This window comes from Zophobas morio, unplaced genomic scaffold (assembly GCF_036711695.1).
Source record: "Zophobas morio isolate AGI-343-1 ecotype UQ-CSIRO unplaced genomic scaffold, CSIRO_AGI_Zmor_V1 ptg000024l, whole genome shotgun sequence".
NCBI classification, from domain to species: Eukaryota; Metazoa; Arthropoda; class Insecta; order Coleoptera; family Tenebrionidae; genus Zophobas; species Zophobas morio.
Window position 1 is genome coordinate 13,141,057 of NW_026972129.1, and position 27,760 is coordinate 13,168,816.

Below are 27,760 nucleotides of genomic sequence, written 5' to 3' on the forward strand. Positions count from 1 at the left end.
GGCAGGGCTCAACCCGTACGACCACACACCATTCGAAGTCAAGATGGCAGATAAAGTGGTCATTGCGGGGGCAGCTTTCATCATTATGTATAAACTTGCATTAAACAAGAAAAAGAAGAAAAATACACGATGGTTGATTACACCGCTATATAGTAGTAGAAAAAGTGATTCCAATCTTCTACAGTCCATGCTGATAGAAGAAGATGCAGGACATTTTAAGAATTTTGTTCGCATGTCGTCTGCGGATTTTGAGGTGCTATTGAATTTGATTGGTCCAAAGATTGAAAAGAAAAATACATACTTGAGAAATTCGGTTCCGGTCAAAGAGCGTCTTGCTACAACGCTCCGTTTTCTTGCGGCTGGAGATTCCTACACGAGCCTACAATATCTTTTTAAAGTATCAAAACAGTTAATTTCAATGATAGTGCCAGAAGTGTGTCGTGCTTTAATCGAGGCCCTACAGAATTACGTTAAGGTATGTATATATTTTAGATAATGAAACCATAGTAATTACTTTAATAAAACATTTATAAATTGTGTAAAAGTAACTATATATTAGTGATACAAATTTCCATCGGCAACCGTATTGGTGGTGTTATGATTTAATGACTGCGGACTAAGCATACAGGTATCAGACACATATTGCGATTGGGGTGACAGTAGTGGGACACTGCTAGTCGAAGAGCTGGACCGAGTACCAGTAGCTAACGAAGGATTGGTGGCCGGAGTATCGTAATATCCTATGTCCGCTTCAAACAGGATATTATTAATTGCATGTTCTACATACACCTGTGTTCTGGGAGTGTATGTTCTCAATTTCGCTGCTACGTGTGGAGAAAAAATATTAAACCTATCTGCTGGTAACTGCGATTGCGACATAGTGTACCGATTATGAGTATCTTTCAGCAGTTGCAATGCCTCGTTCAGCTGCGTGTCGCCTTTATCGTGTTTCATTTTTTTAGGCTTAGGTGGTCTTCCACGTGGAGACTTCACATTTTCCGTGGAAAGAACAGGCACATCTTCTGGACCATTTTCTGTTGGTTCACTTGGTGTGTCCTCTCCATAGTCCTCTTGAGACGTACCGGCTTCAATCTGCGAGTCGTCAACTTCATCCTACAAATCAGCTTGATATAATTCCCAACATAATTTTTATTCCCGTTTTGCTTATCGATATTTGCGGTTAGAATTTTAACTATATCTACTTTATAAAAATTAAGTATTAAACTGATCTAGTGTGATTTGTTCTTTTTTTTAGATGCCATCAACGGCTAATGAGTGGGAGGTTATAGCAAAGCAATATGAAGAAATGTGGAATTTTTTAACATTGTGTTATTTGCTCTTATTGACGCGGATTATTATTTTTTGTTTGTGGATGTGGGGTGCCAGGGAAGAATTTCTGACGGAGGTGTTTTCAAACATAGCAAACTCCATAAAATGATGGAAACAGGAAGATTATCATTGCCGGCCGACGGGCCATTAGAAGGGCGAAATAGATTGATGCCCTACGTAATTGTACGTGACGAAGCTTTTCCGCTAACAACAAATATTATGAAACCTTACGCCGGCATGCACAGCAAGGGTTCACCAGAAAGAATTTTCAATTATCGACTTAGTAGAGCACGAAGAGTCGTTGAAAATGTTTTCGGGATTGCGTCTTTAGTTTCCCGATTGTTAAGAAAACCAATGCTACTACAACCAGAAAAGGCAGAAATTATTGTTTCAGCAGTGGTGTACCTGCATAACTTTTTACGAAAATCGCACAACAGGAAATTTTGTCCCTGGTACCTGGAGAACAACGTTAAACGAACAAACTACATCTCTATTATTTCTCAGGAATCTTCCCCGTAGATCAGCAGAAAATACAAAGGCAGTTCAACACGAAATTACAGAATACTTTTCTACTACTGGACGTCTACCTTGGCAAAACAACTACGCTGAAGTTGAATTCATTTTTCATTATACTTACCAGAGTTTCAGTGTCGACAGTGGGCAGACTTTCATCTTTGTCAAGTAAAAACATCATTCTCTGCAAAGCAAACCATTTCGACACATATACTTCCTGGCGTCCTGCAAATGAAGTCATTAAGATATTTTTTTCACTAGCAGCCATGACGCATGCAAATGTCGACTCATTTAGAGGTAGCAAATTCAACTTTTGCGACCACTGGTTCAAAAAGAAAAATTGAGGTTATGTACGCAATGTTTGATGTGATTATTTCTTAAAAAATGAACAAATGTGTGCTACAAACATTACTTGAGTATACGCATGCTAGTTGGTAGACGGTAGAAGATAAAATGATTAACTCAGCGACAAGTATAAACGGTTTTCTTTGTGTTGAAGATTTAGATTAAGTTTGATTAGAAATCAAAACAAAATCATGTTGCGTCAAAAAATTTAACGTTTATTTTTTCAGTTTATTGTCTTATGGTTTCTACTAGTGAAAAAAATAGTATATTAACCACGGTTGCAAAGCCACTTCTAGACCTCGCGCTTCAGAGCCCTCGACGCTGCGCGTCTCGGGTTCTAATTTGCGCTCGGTCTAGAATGCTTGGCTCTGCAACCTTGGCTAATAATATACTATTAATAATTAGATACTGAAGTTAATAAATTTTGTGAAATAATAACATTTTGTTGTAGACTTACCTTTTACACTACCTACTGTTTTTTTTTCCTTTGCTTTTCTGGCTTCTGAAGGAACCCAGCAAGCTATTCATTTTGCTTTTCACCTCTTGCAACTCCATATCCGATTCTGTCGCAATTTCCACCCAAGCGTCATGTTTTTTCTTTTTGGAAAAATATTGTGGATGTTTCGCGGATATTTTTCGTAAATATCCACCAATTCCAAACATTTTTCATGTCTCCACTCTTCGCACATGTGGCATTCGCACTGTCACCGTCCAAACTGGGAACACATGCATGCGTCAACACCTCCTATAGATCATGGTACAATAATATAAGGTATGCTATTGCGCATTTCGTTGTGACGTCAAGCGGTATCGCCGTCCACCGCCAAATTTAAATTTTGTGATGTATGGTATATTCATGTAATATCACTATTTACTTGTTTGCAATAAATACTATTCACTTAATTTTTAATTCTTTATTACCCAATAATCATATACCTTGTTTTAATACACAAATAACATACCATGAGTAAATTCTGAATCAAACAGTCAGAAACCGGCAACGTGCAAGGAAAGGATTACAAAGTGCAACTTTACTATTGTGCCTAATACAGATGACTCAAATTGTGAACAAACAGAACTGACTTTATTTAGAAACGTAAACGTGTTGTAATATCCTGGTGTTAAGGTTAACAGTGAACAATAAAAATGGTGCACTGTGCAGTGTTTGGCTGCTCGAACAGCCAAAGGAAAAAGGAGGATGCGAATGTACACTTTTTTAGGTTCCCGAAGGATCAAAACCTTTGTCAAGAATGGGTATCGTTCTGTAATAGACAAGATACAGTAAATGCCAAAACTGGTAGCAACAATACATATACCTTGATGACAACATCTCTAGCAGTGTTATTTTCAGCGCGTATATGCTCTGTGCATTTTGCTGCAGAAAGTTTGTCGAAGTCAATGCAACACAAACTGTTGGAATACAGCCCTAAGAACAGGAGAAGATTGAAGTCTGATGCCCTTCCAACAGAACGTAGGCCGACAAGTGTAAGCACTACACCCAGTAAAAAAGGTTCTACTCAGGTAGGCACTATTTTGGAAACACCATCCCCAAAAAAGCTACAGAGTCCAAGCAAAAATAGTACGCTTATTAAACACTGTAGAAAAAACATATTTGGGGATGATGTCAGGCCTCTGGTAGAGTGTGATGAAAATTGGGAAGAAAAATATAAAAAAGTAGAAGGGCAACTGCTTCAGTTGCAAGAAAAAAATAAAGCAACTGAAGCTGAGAATGCTTTATTAAAACAACAGGTTAAACAAAAAAATTATGATGCTAAAGTGAGCGAGGCTGTATCTAAGATTTTCACAAAAAGTCAAATCAAAGCCCTCATTACTGGGAAAAGAGTTAAGTGGACAACTAATGATATCTCTGCGGCCATTTCATTGCGTAGCGTTAGCCCTAAAGCATACAGGTATTTAAGAACACAATGCCACTGGCCCCTACCAGGATTGAGTACTCTAAGAAAATGGGCGTCATCTTTCATAATTAATACTGGGCTTCTACACTCTGTGTTATATTTAATGAAAGAGAAGGCGAAAACTTTATCAGAAATGGAACGTTTAACTGTCCTGTCATTCGATGAGATGTTCATTAAAGATGAAATCTGTCTTGATAGATCACTGGAACAAGTGTTTGGGCCTCATAAGACGGTACAGGTCATGATGTGTCGGGGTCTATTTTCCTCTTGGAAGCAGCCCGTGTATTATAACTTTGATGCACCTGTAAACAAAGACGAATTGTTAGATGTTATAAAACAATTATTTGAATGTAAATATATTGTTGTGGCAATTGTTAATGACATGGGACCGAGCAACATGGCTTTTTGGAAAGCAATGGGAATAGATAAGGATCATGTTTCTTTTGTCCACCCCTCTGATCCTGAGAAACTCATTTTTTTGTTTGCAGATGTACCGCACCTTTTAAAATTAATTCGCAATCATTTTTTGGACAAAGGATTTAAACTTTTTGATGAAATGATCACGAAGAATTGCGTAGAGTCTCTGTTAAAAATATCTCAGTCATCAGAATTAAAAATCGCTCATAAAATCAACTCATACCACTTAGATGTAAAAGGCAGCCAAAGGCAAAAAGTCAAACCAGCTGCCCAGTTATTGTCCAACACGGTGTCCAAAGCAATAGAATGGTGTGGTGACAACAAATTAATCCCTGACAAAAACTACAAAAACACGGCGAACTTTATAAAACTTGTAAATGATTGGTTCGACATTTTTAACACAAATATGAAATTTTCCCCACGGTGCAAAACTTTCGGTATTGATTTCCAAGAACAAGTGACAACCATTAACAAAATGACTTCCACCATGGAAAATCTCAGAGTTATCGGTAAAACCAATTTACTGCCCTTTCAAAACGGTATTATAATTAGCAACAAGTCATTATTAGCATTACATCAATATCTGCATAATGCATATAAAATAAATTACATTTTAACACGACGTTTGGACCAAGACATTCTCGAAAATTTTTTCTCCTACATTCGAGGAATGGGAGGAGGAAATGACAATCCCAATCCAATCGATTTCAAGCATAGACTAAAGCGATATATTCTAGGGAAACATTCGTCCGTTGCCATAGCAATCAACACAAATTGCGAAAAAGACAGTGCTGCCTTACTTACCCGAGCAGATGATGATGACGAAGAGATATGTTTAACGGAATCTCTGTTTTCATCGATTATAAATACGCAGTGTATTTATAATGCACCATCAAATGAAAACGAGGAAGGTGATATAGCCAAGTTAGAAATTTTAGATGACTCCAGTGAAGTAAGAGTTCAATTACCAGACAGTCATCTAACTTTAGCGGCACATAAATATGTGGCTGGGTCTGTAGCTCATCGCTTCCGACTAAAATATCCAGGTCTTGGTACCCCTACAGAAAACTTGACTGATACAAGTAAAGACGACTGTGACTGGATTCAATTTCTTTCAAACGGGAAACTATTGATGCCTTGTTCAGATTTGTTAAATACAGCGAAATTGCTGGAAACATTATTCTTAATTTTTCATGGTTCTGATAGTTTAAACAAGGAACCAAATATTTTTAAAAAACTCGCAGAGCAAGTTAAAGAAAACTTACCAAATAGTATCCAAATTCCAGAAGAAGTCTTGCTGTGCTTGGTCCGAACAAGGACATTCATTCGGATAAGAGAAATGAACAAAAAATCATTTTTCAACGACCTACAAAACACAAACAGAAAAAAAATGAAAAAGATTTGTAGTAAAAAATAAACATACTTGCATGGAGATGTTCACTATTGGTCATGAACTACTATTTGTTGATATGTCACTTGTTTGAATTTTATTTCTTGTTCCCATTTATATTAGTATCTTTGAAAGTTTTCTAGTGTTTTTTTAAAGCCATGGTTATCCATACACTTCAACTTCTGGGTTGATGATGTAATATTTCTCATTACAACTCATGAATTTTTGGTGCAATGGAAATCATTACTACAAAATATGTTTATAATAGTTATTTTTGTTTTAAATTTATATTTATATCTATATATATACTTATCTACCATACTACATAGATTTAATGTTACTCTTACATTTACACTTATGCTCCAGAGCTGTTGACTTGTCGAATTTATTGGAGCAGTATACAAGTACAGTTCCCAATTGTTTTATCGCATACAGTAATGTAGTATTATGTTGAGCTTTCATAGTGGATTAGGCCTCCTGGGGATACCACTATAAACAAAAAAAAAAAACGCGCCGTTACTCTACCTCGTAGGTGGTGTGGAAAGGAGTATCATGAACGACTCACAATTATTTCAACCTACAAAATAAAACGTTTTAGCAATATCTAAATTAACAAATTGATAGAGACCTACTTATCTTTTAATAAACTGTACGCGTATTTTACAAATAAAGCAGGAACAACTTCCGCACTTCACATGTGAACGTGAATATATTGTATCGTATTCCCGTTCGGCACGTACTCAATAAATAAAATAATTTCACATGTACATGATTAATTAACATTTTCATCGTAAGGCATCATAAAATATAATGAAAAGTGAGGAAATTGTTGTTTGCAACACAAATGGCAACACATTTTAACCTAACTCACATGACAGATTAACTTGACAAGCATCACAGATCTGTCAGAAAACGGGTGTTTGCAAGGTTACGTGACGTCATGCGGTATCGACGCCAACAGGACGAGATTTCGTCGTTCGGAATAGCAAACCATATATATTTTAGCCATGCTATAGATAAGGCCTGTGCACTAGTTTTGTGACGTCATCATGATGGGTCCACATGAAAATGTCAACATTCTCGAAATTACAAAAAAGCGACAAGTAATCACCATTAATAATGAAAATTTATTTCAGACATCGTTCGTTAGGCTGCATTGTACCGTTAAATGTATATTTGCACAAAAATTTGATAAAAAAACAGACATAACCTAGAATGCCACTTTTAAGAAACAGATAGTTATTAAAGATTTCTTTTAAACATGGATTGTTGCCTTAGATAGTGTTGTTTAAACGGTAAGTAGACTTTTTAGAAAAAATACAACATTCCACATACCAAACTTCTTAACTATAAACTATAAAACTAACTATAAAAATCGGAGGCTGTTTAAGTTTTTCTTTTCAGCTCGGCCATTGGGGTCTTAAAAAACTGGTCATTATGCTTTTTGCAATAATTTTTGAGTAAAATATTGCAAATTGGCCGTAATATAAAATCAACAATTTTGCCTGGGGAATGTTTGGAACATTGATGACCCAAAAACAAATTGTTGACTGATTCGCCTATGGATTTTGCTGCTAAAGTTTTTATTGTAAGGCGTTGATCAATTTCGTCTAAAAAAATTTTTTCCAAGTCTGTATCTATGCACTTCAAGACAGTCAAATATACAAACGCACAGCATGTCACCACATCTGTAGTAGGGTAACACAAGCCCCCTCTGCTACTGGCAGTTATTACACTGCTTCCAGAAAGGAGATCATCAGTTACTAAAAACACCTTACAATAACTACACTTTAACTTTTTGTTTATAGCATATGAGGCATATCCTACAACATACACCAAAACTGGCCATGTATTGTCATCAATATCGTTTAAATCATCATCGCTCACAAGGCAATTGGTGATCAATGTAACAGATACAAGCGGATCTTCATTGGTATCCCTAAAAACTTCATCAGGTGGATCCTCAGGCGTTATTTGAAATTCGCCGTAAGTTTTTGATTTTAAGATCAGTGGCGTTATGCTTTGCATCCGTAGTTTGTTTTCAGATTCGAAAACTTGACGAATAGAAATTTTGTATTGCCCCCCTGCCATTTGCCGATATTTTCCAAACCTTTCTTCCAGTTTATCAGTCTGGATTTTTCCGCAAAGGAAGAATGTCAAATTTTTGTCAGTCAGGCAATAATTGGATAATTTAATTAATCCATCAGTGGTGGTTTCTAGCGCCCACTGTGTCTCAGGTGTTAATTTTGCTGAAGTGTTCATTTTTTTCCATCTCTGCAACCATTCTAGAAATTGTTGTAAATATTCTAAAATGTGTGTCGATGTTTTAGTTATCGGTTCTGCCAGTTCGTTGCGAAGTCTCTTCCCTTTCCACAATGTCTTTACATTTACAACATCCCACCACTGGCATTTCTGAAAAAGTATAAGAATTAGAAAAGTTTCGCTAAAATGATCAAAAAAGTTCAAACAATTCAAATTCAATAATATGTATAACCTAAACTGTTGAACGTCTGGTTTCTAATAATTATGCATTATAATACCACAGAAAACATGAACAGAACACATCGGTACTAACCTATCGGTTTTAAAATGACCAGCAGAGTGTTAAACTACAATAAAACAAAACAAAATTATTTTTGAGCGTTCAAAAATAAAAACGTTAAATTGAATTGTGGCGATAGCGATTGCGACTATGGACTCATCGTGATGACGTCACACGCTGTCAATAGTGTCAATGAGTCTGTGCAACGGCCTTGTCTCTAGAAGGTGTTGCATGCGTAGAGTCCTTTGAGAAATGTCAAAAGACCGATACGTTTTGGCTCGTTACATGTATTGTGCGCTCACAGTGTCTCGTGAAACAAAGAACATGTGTCGAGAAAAGGCGAGAAGCCCGTCCACACTAGAGAACGCATGCATGTCTCATGCGTTCTCGCTGCATGTGCGCTCAAGTGTGTACCGGGCTTTACACCTACGCGTATTGGTGACTATAAAAACTTAGGTTATGTTAGCAACAGCTGCCATTTAAAGAGTGCACGAATGGGAAATTTAACATTTTTTTTTGGTGGCAAAAAGACGCATTTGCACAACATTTAAAGGTGAGAAACATAATCAGAGGGTGATGTGGAAGCGTTTTGTGCAAACAGTTTGTGCGAAATCGAGAAGTGCGTTTTGTAAAATTTTATCCTAATATCCGTTCGCAAAACTCCCGCACTGTCAGAATGACATTCTGTTGGTATGAGAAATAATCCTCTAAAAGATTTTTAAGTTTATATGATTACCGCCTTGAATTTCAAATTTTCAGAATTAATGAATGAAAAATAAAATGTTTATTAACTATTTTACCTTTTTGATTTGCTGAAGTGTTCAATGTGTTTAAAGAACTTGTCAGTAATTCAAACAAATTGTAGCACCAGAAGCGTAGAAATGGACACTAAGGTCAAAAATATATATTATTCAAAAAAAGCTTTCGTTGTCGTTCGTGTGTCATACTCTTTCTTTACTTGAATTGATAAAAATCTTCAGTTAAAATGCTTTTGACATTTTTATTTGACAAGTTATTTTTAGTTACTAATTTGTCACTAGATTGCAATTTTGCAACATATTGTACAGGTTTTTCGCATCTCACCACTGAGTACACTCAGGTCATTTTTTCCAAATCTGACACTGACAGTGCGGGAGTTTTGCGAACGGATATTACATACAATTTGTCATACGTGAGAGTAGAGAAAACACATGACAATTATTTATTAAAAAGTCTACCACACTACCACATCATTCGTGTTCCTAAGAGTTACCTTGGATCCGAGTTCATGCACCTTGCTGGATTCTGGAACTGCCATTGTCATTAAACGTTAGTAGAGAAAAATTTCGATTTGCGATAATTTACTCATAATCTTAAATAACGGTTACCGAATTCAAATTATAACAAGCACAAAGCACTAATTCGACACACGCAAACGTTTAACACAAAACTCTGTTCCCGTAATTTTGAATCAATTTATACACACACATTTTTTGTCGCAAAACAATCAACGGCCTAATTTTGAACACTCCTGCAAATGCACCATGCATTGCAATCGCACGTGGTGCGCGCGCAAATGTCACAATTGCAGGCACGGAAATGAGGCTAATTGGACTAGCCTCAATCATTCCTCAATTTTATCTTTTTTCAACTCATATCGTTTATGAGTGTATTGCAGGTTGGTTGCCTATTTTCTAACGGACATCAATTTTACATCTGCTGTAGAGGCAAGTTTCGAGTTTGCTCTAACAGCGTCAGAAAATGCGTGCTGCGTCGTGTTGAAGCGCGCAGTTTAATTCAAGGAGCAGCGAGTACCTACCTACCTAGATAAGAATAACAGTATAATTTTGCAAATTTTTAAAATTTTAGAAAACAAGTTTTGGGTACGAAGAACGCTAACGTACATTTTTATTTAAAAAACGAGTCGGTTTTGCTGCGCTTGTTTTATTCTCACTGAAAAAATAATTTTTGTATTAATTTACAAAAAATGTTAGTCTGGTCCACAAATGTGTGCACCGCGCGGAAAACAGATAATAATCAACAGAATAAAGTAAATATATGTAAGTGTGATAAAAAAAGACAATTCTATAAACATTTATTTAGTAAAATATTTACAGTTTCAAAACATAATTCTAACTTATTTAAAATAACTAAATTAAATATTTCACGCAAACGCATCTTCTCTATCTGCACCTGCTCCATCTCCATCTTCTAAGGACGAGAAATTAAGGAAATGGGCCGGTCTATGAATTTCGTGATAAAATTCTTTAGGATTAGCCAACTGCAGTTCATATTTCATACTGGGATCGTGACGTACACCTATAAAAACCACATTCAATATAAAAGTTCCTAGGTCGCTAACCAGATCTTTAAAACAAATCCACACATGACAAATTAAAAACTCACCCATAAAGTTGTAATTCCACGACCCTTGCGCCGGAACCATGAAGAATCCCAAAAACCGATCAGACAACAACATTTGAACCTTCTCATAGTGACTTGGAAGGTACCCTTTCGGATTATTCCCTTTATCAGTATTCGCTCTACCCCACTCATAACCAGAAGGTGTCAACTTATAAGCCGTCAAGGAACAAGAACCGGGAGTAAACGAGCACGTAATAATAACGGTTTTTTCGCCATCCCAAGCTGGGTTGTCTGCCATCAATTTGGCATGCGTTGTAATATCCTGTGGTGACAACTGAGGTAACTCATTTGGTTGTGTATGAATCCATCCCAAAGGTTCCATGTCTTTCAAGAATGGATGATTTGGAGGCGTATTTGGGATGTGTACAGTTTGATGTGTTCCCCACTGTGGAGGCAACACCAAGCAACGTAATTCTTTCACTTGAGGATTGTCCGGAGGACTAACACCATACAAAAAGGCACAAATTTGAGCACGCAAGTCCGAAATTGTGACAAACTTCTTCAGAACATTCTTAGGCAAAATGTATGTGTACCCAGTTTCTTTGATATCATCTGAACTGACGTAGATATGGTTAGTTCTCAAGTGAAGATTCGTCGCAGAAATAGCTCTGACTCTCCATTCAGTCTTTGAGCTGAACGTCTGTGTTTCGTAGTTACTAGTTGTACTTGTAATGATTTCATCTCCATGTTTGTTCACAGTTCTTGTCGTCGTAGCCGTGAGTTGGGATTGCTCTTTGGTTTGTTTTTCAATTTCCGCAATCTGTTGCCTCTGAGCTGACGGAGCGCTGATTTCCATACCCAGGATGATGTCGCGAATTTCGCTCTGAGTTAACGATGCCACGTTAACGCTGAAATAAAATTAACAGTTAGATGTGTTTATTATCACTCATGTTTAATCTTACTTGTTCTTCTTGCCATAATCTGCTAAAATAAGATCCTTCAATTGAACTTCCACTTTGATCCATTCATCATCAGAAAGTGTCGGCCAAATATGATGTGGTTCCGTGATTGTCGTCTTATCAGGCTTGAGAATAACTTTTGTGCGTTCAGTGTTGACATGCAAGGCTCTCAAGATTAAAATCAGTCGGGAGAATGCCTACAAATCATAACAATAAATACACATACAAAAAATATATAAAAGAGACTCACCGTGTATGACGAAATAGTCTTCAACCAGTCATCGTACAAATTGAAAAGAACCATTTGCGGTTCAGTAGCTTTCAAGATAAGGTCACCAAACTTCTCGATCTTCAAGCACGCTTGGAAAGGCAATTGTAATTCTGATCCCTTAATGACGATGTTCGGGAAATCAAGAAGATGGACCTCGAGTGGATCCAACATGCCTTTTCTGGTCACAATGATCTGTTTTGGTTGTTCTTCAACGGGTAGAGATCTAATCAAAGCGGCGACTTCTTCAGCAGTTTTCCATTTAGCCAACTGCAATTTTAGAAGTAATCTTTTAAAAACAGTATAATATAAGTTGGTATGTATTCCATTATGTGGAAAGCAAGAGATAGCATAATAATTCTATTGTCAAATTATAAAAACTAAGTATATATATTTTAATAAATGCGAATTTGTTTTAAACATTTGTGGAAGTCTGAAAGTTACGAGTAAAAAATTTTACTGCAACCCGGGTTGTAGACATTAAGCAGCTACTATCTTAGGCTATTTTTTTCTTCAATGCTTGGAAAATAAATGTCTGATTGCAACAGTTTTGACGTCAAATATATTTGCTTTTCGTGCAAAAAGCCTATATTACCTATTTCGTGACGATCCGGTTTTGTTGTATTTTTACTCTTCAATAAACAGGTTTATCACATTTAGAAGATTGATTTAAAAAAATTGGGAAAATGGGTTGATAACATCCTTCATCGCATCGGAAGAATTAAATTATACTTTTAGATTGAATTTCTTTGAAAAATATGCATTTACATATTATTCCCATGAATATATTTATCTCTTGGGAAGTGAAAGTGTATTGAATGACAATTTAAAAAATTGGTCTAAGAGTTAGACAGTATTTGGGTTGTCCCCTGAAGCGTGACCAATACCCCGTGCATGACAGGTTAGGTACCAATCCCATTCTTTTGCTCCACTCCTGTATATCTGCTTTGTTTTCTAATCACAGTAAAAGCATTTCTCAAATTTTAAATTGGAAACAGATTATGATACCACAGGTAAAGGATTCAGCGAAATTTTATCAACAAAATTGAGATGATTATTTAAAACAAATAGGTTAATTTCACACATGTTTTAAATAACGATTGTTCAGTTTGATTTGTTTGTTTAGAATAGCGCTGAAGAAGGCTGAAAAGTAGGTCAAAACATGTACGCTACAATATAACATAATTTTAATAAAAGTGAAGAGCTAGCGGATAACCTCTAAATTATCTTTTATGTTCTCCGTTTCCGTCTGTCTGTCTGTTTGGTGTCTGTATCCATTTTTATTAGACACATAATCTTCGAAATTACCGGACCGATTGTTATCAAATTTTGTATGCACATTAGGAATATCATGGTTAAACGCTAACTAAAATTTGTTTAATCATCCCCACCAAAAACGTGATGCCATATCCCCAAATTTTTTAACAATAAATATTTTTTTAATTTTATAAAATCATACACTCCTACACTCGTAGTTTACGGACCCGCGTTTAGTTTTAATCACAATTATTTTACAAAAATGTTTCTGAAATATTCGCTGCGTGTTGTACATAACCGATATCTCGCGCGCGTCTGAACAAATACCTTGTAGCGGCATGGGCTGGAGCGCCAACCAAGCGTTCGAGTAAGGTCTGCACTAGTGAGGTTCGAATCTAATTCTCATTCCCATCCCCGTTACATCTTTTTTTTTTAGCAAATTAAGAACGGTTCACCACATTTATTTGCAAATTACAGTAAAGTCACACCGCAAATAATTCGAATTCTTTCGAAGTATAAACATAAATACTCGTAGTTAACCATGTAATTACTAAAAGTTAATTTTTTCGTTAAATACATATATTTTCTATCGTTCGCACTTTTAAAATTTTATAATTGTTCAAAGCAGCGGATTTGTTTCAGGACCGAGGGAAGTTCTGTTGAAATAAATTTTGACCAATTTTTCCAGACAGAAATGCCACATTCAAATTCAAATAGAATGTGGTATGTTTTTAACTGAGTTACACAGATAATACTTTATACAATACTACAATATTATTTTTTTTATATTACGAATCTAAAATATTTTTAACGATTTGTCTTCAAATAACTGAGAAAATCCAAAAATCCCCAAAATTTCCAAAAAATTTGAAACCGTTCCAAATGGCTTTATTTGAGAGGAAAGCATTGAGTTTTTAGTTTTATAGAGTATTAATCGCAGATTCATCTTATGGAATATTAGACTCGCCCTCCCACCCTCTATTTTCTTAGAGTATGTCATTTTCCATAAAATGATTTTAGCAAGTAATAGCTCCGCCCACCCTCTCTCTACTTTATTAGGGGGTATGTTACTTGCTAAAATCTTTTTTTTTTCTTAGCAGATACTAGCCCCGCCCACCCACCCTTTATTTTCTTGGAGGAAATGTCATTTCCCAAAATCAGTCTTACCTTAGCAAGTAGTTGCCCCGCCCACCCACCCTGCATTTTTCCTAGGAGGGGTGCCATTTGCCAAAATCAGTCTTATCTTTGCAAGTACTATATTATATATTGAAATGGCAAAATACATTATTAAACAATAATTAAATAGTACTTGCTAAGATAATACTGATTTTGGCAAATGACATATCCTCCAAGAAAATAGAAGGTGGGTGGGTGGGGCTGGAATTTGATAAGATAAAACTGATTTTCGCAGTTTTGACACTTTCGACTATTTTTCAACTATTTCCGAAAATTAGCGAGAAAAGTGAAAAAATTTTTCGTAATTTTCAAATATTTTTTGTCTGAAACAGTTAAAAGACGATCTGACCCAACGGAAAATAGTTGGCTTAGGTAGATAAGTTTTCGCAGATTACGATCTAAAATATTTTTGACGATTTGTCTTCAAAAAACTGAGAAATGCGGAAAAAGGACTGCATAAATCCCAAAATTACCAAAAAATTTGAAACCGTTCCAAATGGCTTTATTTGAGAGGAAAACATATTGAGTTTCTAGTTTTATGAAATACTAGCCCCAACCACCCACCCACCCTCTATTTTCTTAAAGAGTATGTCAATTGCCAAAAATTGTCTTATTTTAGCAAGTACTAGCACCGGAAAAAAACTCCTGTTGGAGGCCATGAAATTTATTTTTACAATAATGATGTTGGTAACACCAACACGTTGCTTATTCGGTGTGACTGTGACAGCCAAAGAACAATGCCCACACCATTATTTTTAAAATCAATTTCATTGTCTAGATAGGATTTTTTCGATCTGAATTTGACTTTTTTTAATTTATCTTAAAAAAAAAATTAATATATTAATTGACGCAAAACACTAAAAATAAATAAGTATACTGGAAAATAACATTTGTCAGAATTTCCGGAAATAGATGAGTCCACGACAGTTTTTTTTTTACTGAGAAATATTTCAATGCCAAATCACTACTAAAAAACACGTAAAATTTCAGAAACACCATATTCGATTTTAAATAAAATAGTTGATATAATTTGCAGAAAAAACAGCACAGACAGATATGTAATTATTTTATGGATTTTTCACTTTTCGATCGTAGAATAAAGAAGTATTGATAGCATTCATCCAACAAATGGACGTACTTTCATGTTTTCTCGACGTCTCATGACCCCAAGAGCACGAAAAATTAGGTCTCGCGGTTCCGTCTGTCTGTCTGTTGTCTGTGTCGATTTTTATTAGACAGACACTCTCCAAAACTACTGGACCGATTTTTGACAAATTTTACATGTATTTTAGGAACATCATGTAAAACGCTAACCAAAATTTGCCTAATCGTCGCCCGCAACAATGTGATGACATCCCCTCCAAAGTAGTACGTGGGATTTAAATTTTATAAAATAATATATTCCTGTACTTGTTACTTATGCATCCGCCTTGAGATTTTCCCCGAGGCATCCAAATTTTCGCAAAAAAAGAACCTTTTTTTTAGTTAGCTTATTGCCTTCCGAAATGTAACGAGAAAATCACGTACATTCGAATGTGGCGTGGGGTTTTTTATTTCTTACATTTTTGCTACTATTATCTACATTTTTCATTGATCAAATCGTAAGAGCGGTACACCCCTTTTTTATTAGTATTGCACTGCACGTGTCGGAGTTGACATACGTATCCTTGATGATCGACACATTTTCAAATGGGAAAAAGCACATTAGAAATACATAGCCTTGCCCTTTATCAATACATTAATATTTTTGGGGCAATTGTTAATCGGTTTCCTATCCCGGGCGAAGAAGTGCACTCAAAACCAAATATAAACATGTGTTATATACAGTGAAGGTGTATGAGTGATTAAAATATGATTAATGTATTCTGAAAAGCAAGCGCCGTAAGAATCTTTAAAATATATAGTGTCATTAAAAAAAGTTGGGTGTCACGTTTTACCAACTTTTAGTAAGTCCCATGTATTGGTATTTTGTTACAAATTAGAGACGATGATTTTGAAGAGATGAAATAGGAAGAACTCAAAGCACTCTTACGAGTTTAATGCATACTTACTTGACCTAAACGTTTCTGGCCTGCCCACACAGAAGTATGAATAATCTTCAAAAACAGTTGCCCTGTTCTTGGGTTGAAAATAAATATAGCGCCGTTGATTGGTTTGGTCGTCAAATTGCCCTCAAATGTCTTGTGGATCGTGACTCTGTACACATTAGTATCATCAACAAACCAGATGATCTGGTTGGAGAACAACTCTCCATAGTTCTGACTGGACAAGTAAGGTTCAGTCGGTTCACTGGAGTATAACTGCAAGGCTTTTCTTATACGTTCCCTCAATACATATAACGCAGGATTAGCCTTCATAATCTTAGCCATAGCTTGTTGAATTAAAGGTTTGCAACCCGGGAACCAGTTGCCGTAGGCGCTGTAAACGAAATTTTAAATAAATATTTCCGTATTTGACACTATTAATTTACCTGTGCAAATTGTAGGCCAAATCGATAGCAATTAGGACTCCCGTGGGTGACGGATAAATAGACATGTTGTCTGTGGTGTAATCTAGGAACTTAGCACGAGCGTATCTCTCAATATCATGGGAATCATAATCGCCCCATCTCAGCTGAACATCAATCCAGTATTTCTGAGTTGTAGTGTTGTCCATTGTGTCTCTAAAAACAACAAAAGGTAAGTAATTGAAGAAACAAATCCAGATACAACTTACTTAGTATCAGCCAGCAATGACGGTCTCGAAACATTCCACTTATAAGCTGAAAAGAGCAAAATATCCGCACACGAGGAATTCATCTTGTATGACTTCCTAGGATGGATAGTTTCCTTCTGGACTGTTTCGATTTCAAGCGCGTCCAATTCTTGATCAAAAACCTAGATACATCAACATGAATACTTCTATTAATTAACACTACAAATAAAACTTACTTGACAAAGATCCATCACAATAGATTCGTGCACTTTCTGCCACAAGTGAGCACGGAAAATCTGAATCAAAGAAATCTTCAACGTCGGGATTTTACCGTGCATGAAAATACCAGTCAAATCGAGCTGTACTTGGAAACCAACGTAAACGTTAGCTCGGTTAATAGTGGGTGACCACCATAACGTAAATCGACGGTTTGGAATCTGATTTAAACCAGACCTTTGGGCGTTAGTTAACTTCTTGTATTTCATCGACTCTTCAAAACCAGAAGCCTTTTCCCTGTTATTACACAAATTAATATTTGTATGAGTACAATGAATCAAAACTTACCAGAAAAGACCCTCCCACGTTGGGAAATAGGTACCCTTGAAGAGAGTATGTTCCAAGATACCCTCAACACCACCAAGAGCCTGGATCATGTCAGTACGGTAATTATTCAAGTTCCATAATTTACCGTCGTGTCGCTGATGCGTCCACCAGAAAGGATTTTGTTTCAGTACTTGGTACTGTTTGAACTCTGTACGAATTCTCCAACCCTTGTCATAAGCCAAAGTGTGTCGGTCTTTTTGGAACAAAGTGTTGATTCTGGGTATACCTCTATCCCACGAATCTTCCAAGTCCTCTAGGGTCAGACGCCTAAATACACAACAAATTAGCAAATGATGTGACTTATTTAGTCTTCACGTTTTACCTATTCTGAGCGTTGGCTTCTTGTCGTTTGAGCGAATATTCGGCCCAAACTCTTTGAGAATCGATGAATTCGGATTCCCATGGTTGAATGTATCGGTACAAATTAGGGATAAGTTGATCCTCGTCATGGCTCATACCGGAACGGAAATGCGTGATTCCTACGTCCGTTTGCTTAGACCACCTTAAATCAGACTACACACAAAATTAATATTTTGAAAAAACAACAAAACGATAATATTACCTGTGGGATTAAAACGTGACCCATTGATAGCATACCAAGTCCACCCAATTCTTTCGGGGTGTAAAACACTACAGGTGGAAATCTGCTTGGCATTTTTGAATTGAGACCAATCTTGATTCGAGTTTGGATTTTGTTTTCGCACTTGACCAAAAGGTCTAGTAATTCTTGAGTGTTGACGACGGCTTCTCTGAAGTACGTCATTAGACCAATTAACGCAGTATTCCACTTGTTCACAATCTGTTGAAACATGAAAAATTAACAAAATACTAATTTTAGATGAACTGAAATACCTTTGTGAATGTTGTTGAACCGGAAGCCATCAAAATTTGTCTCACTCGATTGTGGAAGCGGCTCATTGACTCGTCATCAACTCTCAAGAAGCACTGAGCCGTCCTTTCCTTACTACCTTCGTGTTGTAAATTCCAAACGCCGTCGCGGTGGGTGAACTCTTCGTGTTGGGTGCGACACTGAATTTTGAATTGTTAGAACAAGTTTAATTAAAAATGACACAATACTTACTTTTGGTAAAATTCTGCACTCGAATCCACACATGTTGAAAAGAAGGTTGGGGTTATCTTTGGAATATACGCTAACGAAGCTGTTTTCCCATTGAATAGTGGTGACGGATCTGGGTAGACGGTTCTTGATGTCCCAAAATACGGCACGGCCCCTGCATAAAAATTGTGAGAAACACATTATTATTTTTTCAAAAAACTTACAAATTCACGTCGTGTTTCATCAATCGCATCCTTGCATCTCTAGGCCAGCATTTTTTATTGTTGTAGCCAACAATATTTTCATTGTTTGGATCGGGATGTTCGGTTAAGTATCTCTGAATTAGCTCTCTAGCTTCGTCTGCGGAAAATCTGAAAAGGTAGTGAGAATTTAGCGCATGGGATTAAAGTAAGGTACAATCAAAATTTTATACAGTTGTGTAAAATATCAGAAGCGCATTTATCCAACCAATACGGTACCGACCTACATCAGCAAACGTATTGGTTGCTGACTTACAGTGTAGTCAGCTTCAGGACCCCTGCGCGTTTCATCACTTGTGTCTTTAATTATAGCATAGGTTAAGTACAGACAGAAAATCATCAATAAAATACAAATTATTGAATGAAATGTGCCCGCTTCTTTGAAAAATTATAAAATTATATTAAGCGATGTTTGTTTTGTGATACCTCTACAATGTAAAAGGCAACGCCCTGGGGGCGCAAATTCTAAGGGGACCCTTTTTATCCTATTATGAATACTTGGCTAGAAAGGTTAATTTACATATTTTCAATCCTTTAACTCCTGTTGAGATATTATTTGCGCTCAGACATATTATTTAATCTAATACCTAATGAATAAATCGTAGTATTAATTTTCAACAATACTGTAAGCACTGTTGATTCCAATAAGTATAGTTTCACACAAAATTAATTATGCCAGTGGATTTTTAAATTTTAAACAACTAGATATAAGATTCGATGATAAATAGGTACAACGTACCGTACACTTTTGAAATTACTGAACGAACAGAAAAACAAAATAAGTATGAAGAACTGATACTGAAAACAACATGGCCGTCCGGCGGGGGCGTCCTTTATATGTAGGTGGCTGACTGGCTGCTAGTCATAAATTACTGGAACGCCCGGAAGTGGCCAGTTTTACATTTTGCGCAATCTCGAGATCATATGTGCCGACAAACACTCAGACAAAGACGAAATTGCATTTTTGTAATAACCAAATCAAAACCAAAAAATTTTACTTTCTTTTACATTTAGGTTAGAAGGGACCCCGTAACTTCAAAAATTTTCATTTTTAAATGTAACTTATTCACACTCAAAGTACACAATATTCGAATTGTTTCAACAAATGTATTTATCTTAATTGTAACTTGAACGACAGTATTATTCCCCGAGCGTAAGCGAAGGATAGTAATCGAGTCCATCGGCCGAATTGCCACTTTCATATTGTCTCGACGGGTCATGACCTGTAGAATACGAAAAAAGTGGTCGTCCGTTTCCGTCTGTCTGTCTGGTGTCTGTGTCCATTTTTATTAGACGAGTAATCTCCGAAACTACTAGACCGATTGGTCTCACATTTTATACGTATATTAATATCATGTAGATGGTTAAACGTTAACTAAAATTTCGCTAATCATCCCCACCGCCAATGGGATAACGTCATCTCCAAAATGTATAATAAAAAGTTTTTTAAATGTCATACAATAAGATACTCTTGCATTTGTGGTGTACGAATCCGTGTCGAATTTTCAGGTTGACGTAATCATGGTAAATAAATCATTAAGCAAAATTTACTCGTTTATCCCTTCCCAAAAAATGAATACGTCATCTAAAAATTTTGCCAAATAAATCCTATCTAAAATGTGCAAAATATGGTGAGTCTATACTTGTCATTTATTTATCATTGCGGGAAAAGTTTTTATATTTCTTATACAGGGTGACGCATAAAATTAATGAATGAGTAAATGTATTTTACTGATTAAGTCGGGAACGGCTCACTCCGTTTTCCCGAAAATTTGGGAATACAATACTATTATCATTAGTATCATATTGCACCTATCCAAAGTGGCATACGTGTTTTTGCAAAAATGTTGATGACGTCATCACAAATATTATTAAGGAAAACTCATTTGAAACGTACGCCCAGCACGCTTCTTTACATTTACTTTAACGTTACATACATATCTTTATTTTAACATATAATTAAAAAAAAATAATAACATTCGCACAACCAAATTTTATGTAATTGTGCAAAAACCTGGATTTGTTTTATTGTATTTCAGAGGCGAGGAAATTCTGTCGAAACAACTTTCGACCAATTTTTTAAAAATGTAAAACCTTCTCGGGGGCCCCAAATGTCTTTTTTTAAGAATGTAAAAACTTCTGGGGGTCCCAACTGTCTTTTTTTCAATGTGAAACCTTCTCGAGAGCGCCAAATGTTTTTCTAAGAATGTGAAACTTTTTCGGGGGTCGCAACTGTTTTTTTTTTTTATTGTAAAATCTTTTCGGAAGCCCCAAATGTTTTTTTTTTTTTTTTTTTTAAGAATATGAAGCCTTCTCGGGGATCCCAAATCTCTTTTAAAAATGTAAATCCTTCTCGGAGGCGCCAAATATCTTTTTTAAAAATGTAAAACCTTCTCGAGGGTCCCAAGTGTTTTTTTTTAAAATGTAAAATCTTCTCAGGGGCCCCAAATGTCTTTTTTTTAATGTGAAACCTTCTCGGGGGTACCAACTGTCCTTTTTTAAAGAAGGCAAAACCTTCTCGGGGGGCGTAAGTGTTTTTTTTAAGAAAGCGCAACCTTCAAACGTATTTTTCTTATGTTAAAGCTTCTCGGGGGTCCCAACTGTCTGTTTTAAAAATGTAAAATTTACTCCGGAGCTCCAAATGTCTTTTTTTATGAGAAATTTTCTAGCGAGTCCCAACTGTCTTTTTTAAAAATGTAAAACCTTCTCGGGGGCGCCAAATGTATTTTTTTAAGAATGTAAAACCTTCTCTGGGGTTCCAACTGTCTTTTTTAAACATGTAAAATTTGTCGGGGGCGCCAAATGTATTTTTTTTTAATTGTGAAACCTTCTCGGGGGTCCCAATTGTCTTTTTTAAACATGTAAAACCTTCTCGGGGGCGCCAAATGTATTTTTTTTAAATTGTGAAACCTTTTTGGGGACTCCAATTGTCTTTTTTAAAAATGTAAAACCTTCTCGGGGACCTCAAATGTATTTTTTTTAAGAATGTGAAACCTTGTCGGGGGTACCAACTGTCCTTTTTTAAAGAAGGCAAAACCTTCTCGGGGGTCCTAAGTGTTTTTTTAAGAAGGTGAAACTTTCTTTTTTCTACTACACTGTAACTAGTACCTTCCATGTTGTTTTTACTTCATAGAGGTTATCACGAAAAAGTAAAATTCCGCATCCAATCAAATTTTATCATTTTTCAGAGGAACACTATTTGTTGGACTGTCCTTCAGAAGCAATTTTTGTTTTGTTTGATAAAATGCAATCTTTACATCAATTTTGATAATTAACTAAGAAATACTTTAATAATAACAATATGATCAAAGTAACATCCTATTGTTATTATTTGTACGTCAAAACTACAATTTATGAAACTTACCTGAAGAACATGTGTATCTTGTCAACGTATCTGCAGTACAACCTAATCGGATGACACGTTTCAGTGGAAACATCCTGGAAAGTCAGAAAATCGTTTGGCATCTGCGGAGGTCCTGCCATTTCACTCGCCCTCTGCAGACCCAGAACCAACAAATCCAAAACCAGTCCATAATACTGAGTTATGAACGAAGCAAACTGCAGACCTCGAATAATCCCGTAACTGTTCGTATGGTTCATATCTTTGTAATTGATCACGACGTTATTCTTCGCGGTCATGTAATCAGCAATATTATGATCGACAATCAACCTCAACAATCTATTCAACAGAGTCAAATCGATCTTCTCGTATAACTTCTCAAACTTCGACTCCAACAAAACATTGCATTCTCCTTCTGCCACGTCCCACACATCTTGCAAGTTATTAATTCCTTGACACCATTTATATACCAATAATGGCGGTGGTTCGGTATCGGCAGGTTTTATCCACGGTGGGAAAAGCCTTCTTTTGTCTGCTTCATACCACAGGTATTGGTCCAAATAAGCGTCGGTTATTTTCTCGAGTGGTTCCACGTCATACACGGGTATCAGATGGCTGTATAAATCCATGAACTCGATTCCTACTTCTTTGAAAGCTCTCTGTGTTAGCAAGTGACGCTTTATTCTGGATAAAGCTTCGTGTGGATTGTCGTAAGCCTGTTCTATGAGACCCAACTCTTCTCGCTGACTTTGATTTAGACGAGACTTAACACTGTAGGCTTCTTTCAGACGCTCGAGCGCCAAAATGAGGAGTTTTGTGTCGTGCTTGTAAGAAAGAGGTGGGAATGGAATTGGGGCGAATCTTCTTGATTCAAGCCAGTGAACGGTTGTGGTGTAAATTGCGACAGCTTCTTCGGGGCTGATGTAGGGTCCATCCTAAAAATTGACAACGCTATTTCAAAACAAACAAAAAAAAGCTCCAACTGTTTTTTTAAATTATTGTTTATAATGATTCATAAAAAAAATTGAGTAATTAACAAAAAAAACCTTACTTTCAGGTAATTATGCTGGCGTTCTTGTTCCGACTTCAGATACAACCTCGTAAGTCTTCCCAAATTCTTTTTACAAACTGTTTTATCAACAGTTGCACCTCTCCTTATCCTTTCCCTGTTGTAATGAGCAGTATTCGTCCACCAATCTGCCTTCATTTTCACATACCGCAAAATCATATTTTCTATAGGAATGGGTAAACCAGGTACCTAAAACACGATCATTAATAAAACCATGTACAAATCTATTCCTCTAGAAATAAATGTGACTATTTAACAGTGTGTTCAGAAGCGCATTATCCAACCAATACTCCGCCGACCTACGTCAGCAAAAGCATTGATTGTTGATCTACAGTTTGATCAACTTCAGGACCCCTGCGCGGTTCATCATTAACAAACAACTAAATCGATAAAAAATAAAGCAAAGACTCACTTTCCACGGAATATTGGCTTTCCAGCAGCGCCATGCCTCTGATAAATGCTGCAAAATAGTCCTGGCCTTATTCTGTTTGATACCTTCCGGCATCATGTCAACAATATCGTGCATAACGGATGCTCTCAATTCAAGATCGAAATGAGATTCAACGCGTTGCTTCGTCACAGTTTTAGCAACTCCTTTTGAATGTCGACCTTCGAATTGACGTGATAACAAGTTACCAAGCCAACGTTCGAGTAGAGGTGTGATTCCTCTCATGAAGAAAAGCCACACCCTCCAACCTGGAGCCCAACAACCACAACCAGGCCCTTTTCCGACAGGTCCCTAAAAGTTACAACATTTTTTGTCATGTTCAAATTAAACTGAACTAATACTTACAGTATTGAAACGGTAGTAGATCAAGTGTTTCAAATCTTTGCACATCCTGATTTGCCTCATCAACTTGTACTTATACCTGTACATACCAGTCAACTGACCCACGTGGGCAAAAATGTACTGAAGTCCATCAGCCAATTGAAAAGCGTCCACGTTATTTAAACGGTATTGTACGTGCGAATCGATTATTAATTTTGTTAGTCTAAGAATCTCTCTACACAAGTGGAAGGCTACAAAATTGTAATTTAATTTTACTATTAACTCAAAACCAAATCATACACACCATTTCCGAATCTTGACTTCTTTCTCTCTTTGGTAGTCAAGGTCTTGACAGGTTTCAGATTGAAGTTGTAATCCAAATGCAAATAGTTCAAATTCTTGCGGTGAATCAACAAATTAAGCATGTTATAGCCTTGTCTACAAACCTGTAGACCTGCCTCCACCCAATCTAGAGTAGTTGTTTGGAAAAATTTCGTCGATTTGAACGAACGGAACAAATAACGTTTTTTCTGAGCTTTTGGTGGTCGATGTTTCAAAGCATTGAGAACGTAGTATTTTAGCAACTTTTGATAACTCACTCTGACTTTGACGGGTTGTCCTGGAGGACAATGCTCCATGTACCAGGTCTTAACTAAAGGAACATCAATCGCTCTACGACAACGTCCTAAAACATTTAATATTTGAGAAAACGTATTTATAGTGAAAATTAGAATTTACCCGAGCGCAAATTAAACGGTCTTGGAGCCCACAACAAGGCGATACCATTGGCAGTATTGTCAGTATACAGGGGTGTTTCTTGCAAAAATGGTTGAACGTGTTCGGGTAGAACATATTCCTCGTCATCTTCGGGTAAGGGTTCTAAACTTTTGACCGCGTGTCTATGTGAAATCGGGTTAATTAAAGGATCGAAGTAGAAAGCGGGCAAGTCTGGATCTTCTGTTTTGATATACACCACGTTTGGAGCATGGTACCTACGAATTTAGGCTACTTTACAACAAATTTAAAAATCATTTTTCATCTTAACGAAGGTAAGGTATTTTATAAGTGTACCTAATTTTAAAAATTATGTATACATTTTCTTTATTTGGAAACTTTAAAGAAGTTTAGTTTACATGATGAATGAAAGTAATTGAACTAGTAGAAATCTGTGATTTTCGTTTATAACAATCATTTTTGATAATAGTATAGTAAACAGAAATGTTTTCCACTTTTTACTTCCCGAGAGTAAGCATTGCAAGAATGTAACAGGCTAATTTAATGTTTTCCCGACTTAAATAGGTCTTCCATTTTCACATGTCTATCGTCTGTTGGTGACTTTATTAAACAAGTAATCTCCGAAACTACTGGACATATTATTATGAAATTTTAGATGTAACTTAAGAATATCTTGTAGCTATAACTACATGGCAAATCGCTAATTTTAAAAACCTGAAAACGTAATGTCAAAATGTTGTTAAAAAAATCCTCGCTTGAAATATACTATAGTTTTCTTTTAACAAGGATTATCACACAAAAAAAGAACATTTTTGTAATTAAATTTTATAATTTACCTAAGAAACAGAATTTGTTTTTTTAAATATTTTAATGTTAATTACAAAATTTTTCTTGGTGTCATAAATCTGAATTTCACCTTTCCACAATGTAACAAATTTGAAAATTTTGCTTTTGTTAATTCCACTTCAAATTTCATAGTTTTCAACTATAAAATAAAATAAAAAAAAACAACTAAAAATAAGTGATAAAATGTATGTGATCTATCAGCATTTTCATATAAACTTAAGGATGAAACGAATACCAAATCACAATTAATCTTCCACACTGCTAGTATGTTTGTTCTAAACTTTTGAAACAAACATAAAACAAATGTGGTGTTAAAATAGGAAAAAAAAATAAGACAACTTACCATGATAGATGTACAAAATGTGGCATATTGTTGTACAAATATGGAAAAGCTATCCTATATTCAGTTCTGATGGGTTGCCTAATTATAATTTTATTTATGTCATTAAATTCATTCCAATCTTCATCACTAAAACAGTTTAAAAAAATATATAATAATTTTAAGTACGTCAACAATTACAACTTACGCTGGATTCATATCTTTGATCAATGGTTCAAACTTCGGCCCTCCAGGTATGGCCATATTTAAAGCTTTTGCAGTGAAGAAGCTTTTAGTGTCAAAAAGATAAAAATAGTTATTATCAACCAAATCAGTCAACAACTGATTTGCTAAACGATACAACGTCGCCATCATTGGCAGCGTCAAGTTCCACTTTCTGTATGTAGGTCCATTCACATATTTAGTACCAACTAATGGTTTGTGATCGTAAAACCATTTTGCGACTGCTGCATCTTCTTCCGCATCCAATTCAATTTGAATGGCTTCAAGGGGTTCTACATCCAAAACGTTATCAGCGTAATCTAGAGGAGGTTCTTCATCATCGAATGGTGGAAAACGCATTCGTTTGAAATGACGACGATCGCGTTTTTCTCGACGCATCATAATCCACATTGTGCCCCACTGCGCTATGTACACTGGTTCAATCACCCATGGTATTTCATTAACAAAAGTAATGGCCCCAGTAATGTGATACAACACTTTGACGTCTCGAATTTGTTCCCAAGGCATCGGCATGTTTTCTAACAACTTCATCACAGCGTGTGGCATATATTTAAGAGCCCTGTTAATAATTAATTATGTGAAATGAAGCAGACAAAATGTTGTGATCATACCCTAAATAAACACGTTTATCATGCCGATATTTACGACTGCTCATATCACCATGATCCCTTATAATTTTTCGAATATGCTCTGGAGGCATATCTTCCTTTTGGGCATCCACGAACCCCAACTTTCTTTTGTCGGCAAATCGCTTCGACTGAAGTTGGTGCCACTTTTGTGCTTTTTCTTGAAGCTTTTCTTCCGTCATCACATCTGATTTTGGATGAGGAGGAGGTATTTGTTGCTGAAGAGCATGAGCGTGTGCCTGGGCCGCAGCTGCTTGGGCCTGAGCGTGAGCTGCGGCCAGGTGTTGTTGGGCCATCATGGCCCATGGATTTGGCCCCAATAAATACGGGGGTAACGACATTCTGGAATGTTTTTAACAATTTAAAAATTACGAAAATTAACACCGAAATAAATAACGTTCGCAACTGGATGTGATATGAGTACATTATACAAACGAAAATTTGCCGACACTAGCTGTGTTTACACGCGGACATTTCTGGCGTCCTAAAAAATGTAAAATACTTGCCTGGATTCAAAGCAGTAGAGGCATTGAAATTCTGGTAAATTTACTTTTTTACAGTATCATTAATTAACTAGAAGCACATTACGTTCGGTATACGTTCACAACACCGCTACCGCCATTTTCTTTCATTGACAGAAGCAGGGGAAACAGAAACGCATTTTTAGACAAATTGCGCAGGTGAATTACTGCGCATTTTGTTCATTTCAATGGTGTATTTATTCCACTTTCGGATAGATGACGC

General features: G+C 36.2%; 2 protein-coding genes and 1 long non-coding RNA gene across 15 annotated transcripts; 1 reads left to right on the top strand and 2 right to left on the bottom strand.

Annotated features, from left to right (window-relative positions):
• Window positions 1-510: 510 nt before the first annotated feature.
• LOC135134921 (uncharacterized) lies at window positions 511-6,927 on the bottom strand. 12 transcript variants are annotated; one of them, XM_064063818.1, is made up of 9 exons: window positions 6,782-6,927; window positions 6,436-6,487; window positions 6,258-6,387; window positions 5,944-6,156; window positions 5,786-5,886; window positions 5,325-5,688; window positions 2,645-4,405; window positions 1,967-2,067; window positions 511-1,113 (listed from the first exon to the last, which is right to left on the bottom strand). In XM_064063818.1, the coding sequence occupies exons 8-9, from the start codon at window positions 2,021-2,023 to the stop codon at window positions 556-558; spliced, it is 615 nt and encodes a 204-aa protein (XP_063919888.1). In that variant the 5' UTR covers window positions 2,024-2,067; window positions 2,645-4,405; window positions 5,325-5,688; window positions 5,786-5,886; window positions 5,944-6,156; window positions 6,258-6,387; window positions 6,436-6,487; window positions 6,782-6,927; the 3' UTR covers window positions 511-555. The 12 variants fall into 12 exon arrangements, with proteins under 12 accessions (XP_063919888.1, XP_063919883.1, XP_063919884.1 ...); XM_064063813.1 differs by having other exon boundaries at window positions 6,543-6,927; XM_064063814.1 differs by having other exon boundaries at window positions 2,645-3,449; window positions 3,504-4,405; window positions 6,258-6,487; window positions 6,543-6,927.
• On the top strand, window positions 6,927-8,226 carry LOC135134923 (uncharacterized). Of its 2 annotated transcripts, XR_010281410.1 has the most exons (3): window positions 6,927-7,205; window positions 7,315-7,896; window positions 7,945-8,226. It is a non-coding gene; the product is annotated as an uncharacterized LOC135134923 (long non-coding RNA). The 2 variants fall into 2 exon arrangements; XR_010281409.1 differs by having other exon boundaries at window positions 7,069-7,896.
• Window positions 8,227-10,513: 2,287 nt separating this feature from the next.
• On the bottom strand, window positions 10,514-27,655 carry LOC135135260 (pre-mRNA-processing-splicing factor 8). The gene is made up of 24 exons (XM_064064287.1): window positions 27,523-27,655; window positions 27,002-27,358; window positions 26,356-26,949; window positions 26,172-26,297; window positions 24,986-25,239; window positions 24,552-24,932; window positions 24,272-24,498; window positions 23,891-24,217; window positions 23,461-23,667; window positions 22,434-23,344; window positions 19,034-19,180; window positions 18,834-18,984; window positions 18,605-18,781; window positions 18,315-18,551; window positions 18,075-18,265; window positions 17,714-18,019; window positions 17,386-17,662; window positions 17,171-17,331; window positions 16,926-17,117; window positions 16,507-16,873; window positions 12,005-12,292; window positions 11,758-11,951; window positions 10,838-11,703; window positions 10,514-10,750 (listed from the first exon to the last, which is right to left on the bottom strand). Exons 2-24 carry the CDS (start codon window positions 27,355-27,357, stop codon window positions 10,596-10,598), a joined length of 7,092 nt encoding a protein of 2,363 aa, XP_063920357.1. The 5' UTR covers window position 27,358; window positions 27,523-27,655; the 3' UTR covers window positions 10,514-10,595.
• Between the last annotated feature and the right edge of the window lie 105 nt (window positions 27,656-27,760).

Coding starts and splice junctions, on each gene's coding strand:
- LOC135134921 (XM_064063809.1), bottom strand. CDS start 2,110: ATGGCTGCTAGTGAAAAAAATATCTTAATGACTTCATTTGCAGGACGC. Junction 1,114..1,966: donor CTGTCGACACTGAAACTCTG/GTAAGTATAATG, acceptor GCTGATTTGTAG/GATGAAGTTGACGACTCGCA.
- LOC135135260 (XM_064064287.1), bottom strand. CDS start 27,357: ATGTCGTTACCCCCGTATTTATTGGGGCCAAATCCATGGGCCATGATG. Junction 26,298..26,355: donor ATCAAAGATATGAATCCAGC/GTAAGTTGTAAT, acceptor AAACTGTTTTAG/TGATGAAGATTGGAATGAAT. Junction 19,181..22,433: donor AAGATACACATGTTCTTCAG/GTAAGTTTCATA, acceptor CTACCTTTTCAG/ATTTTCCGCAGACGAAGCTA.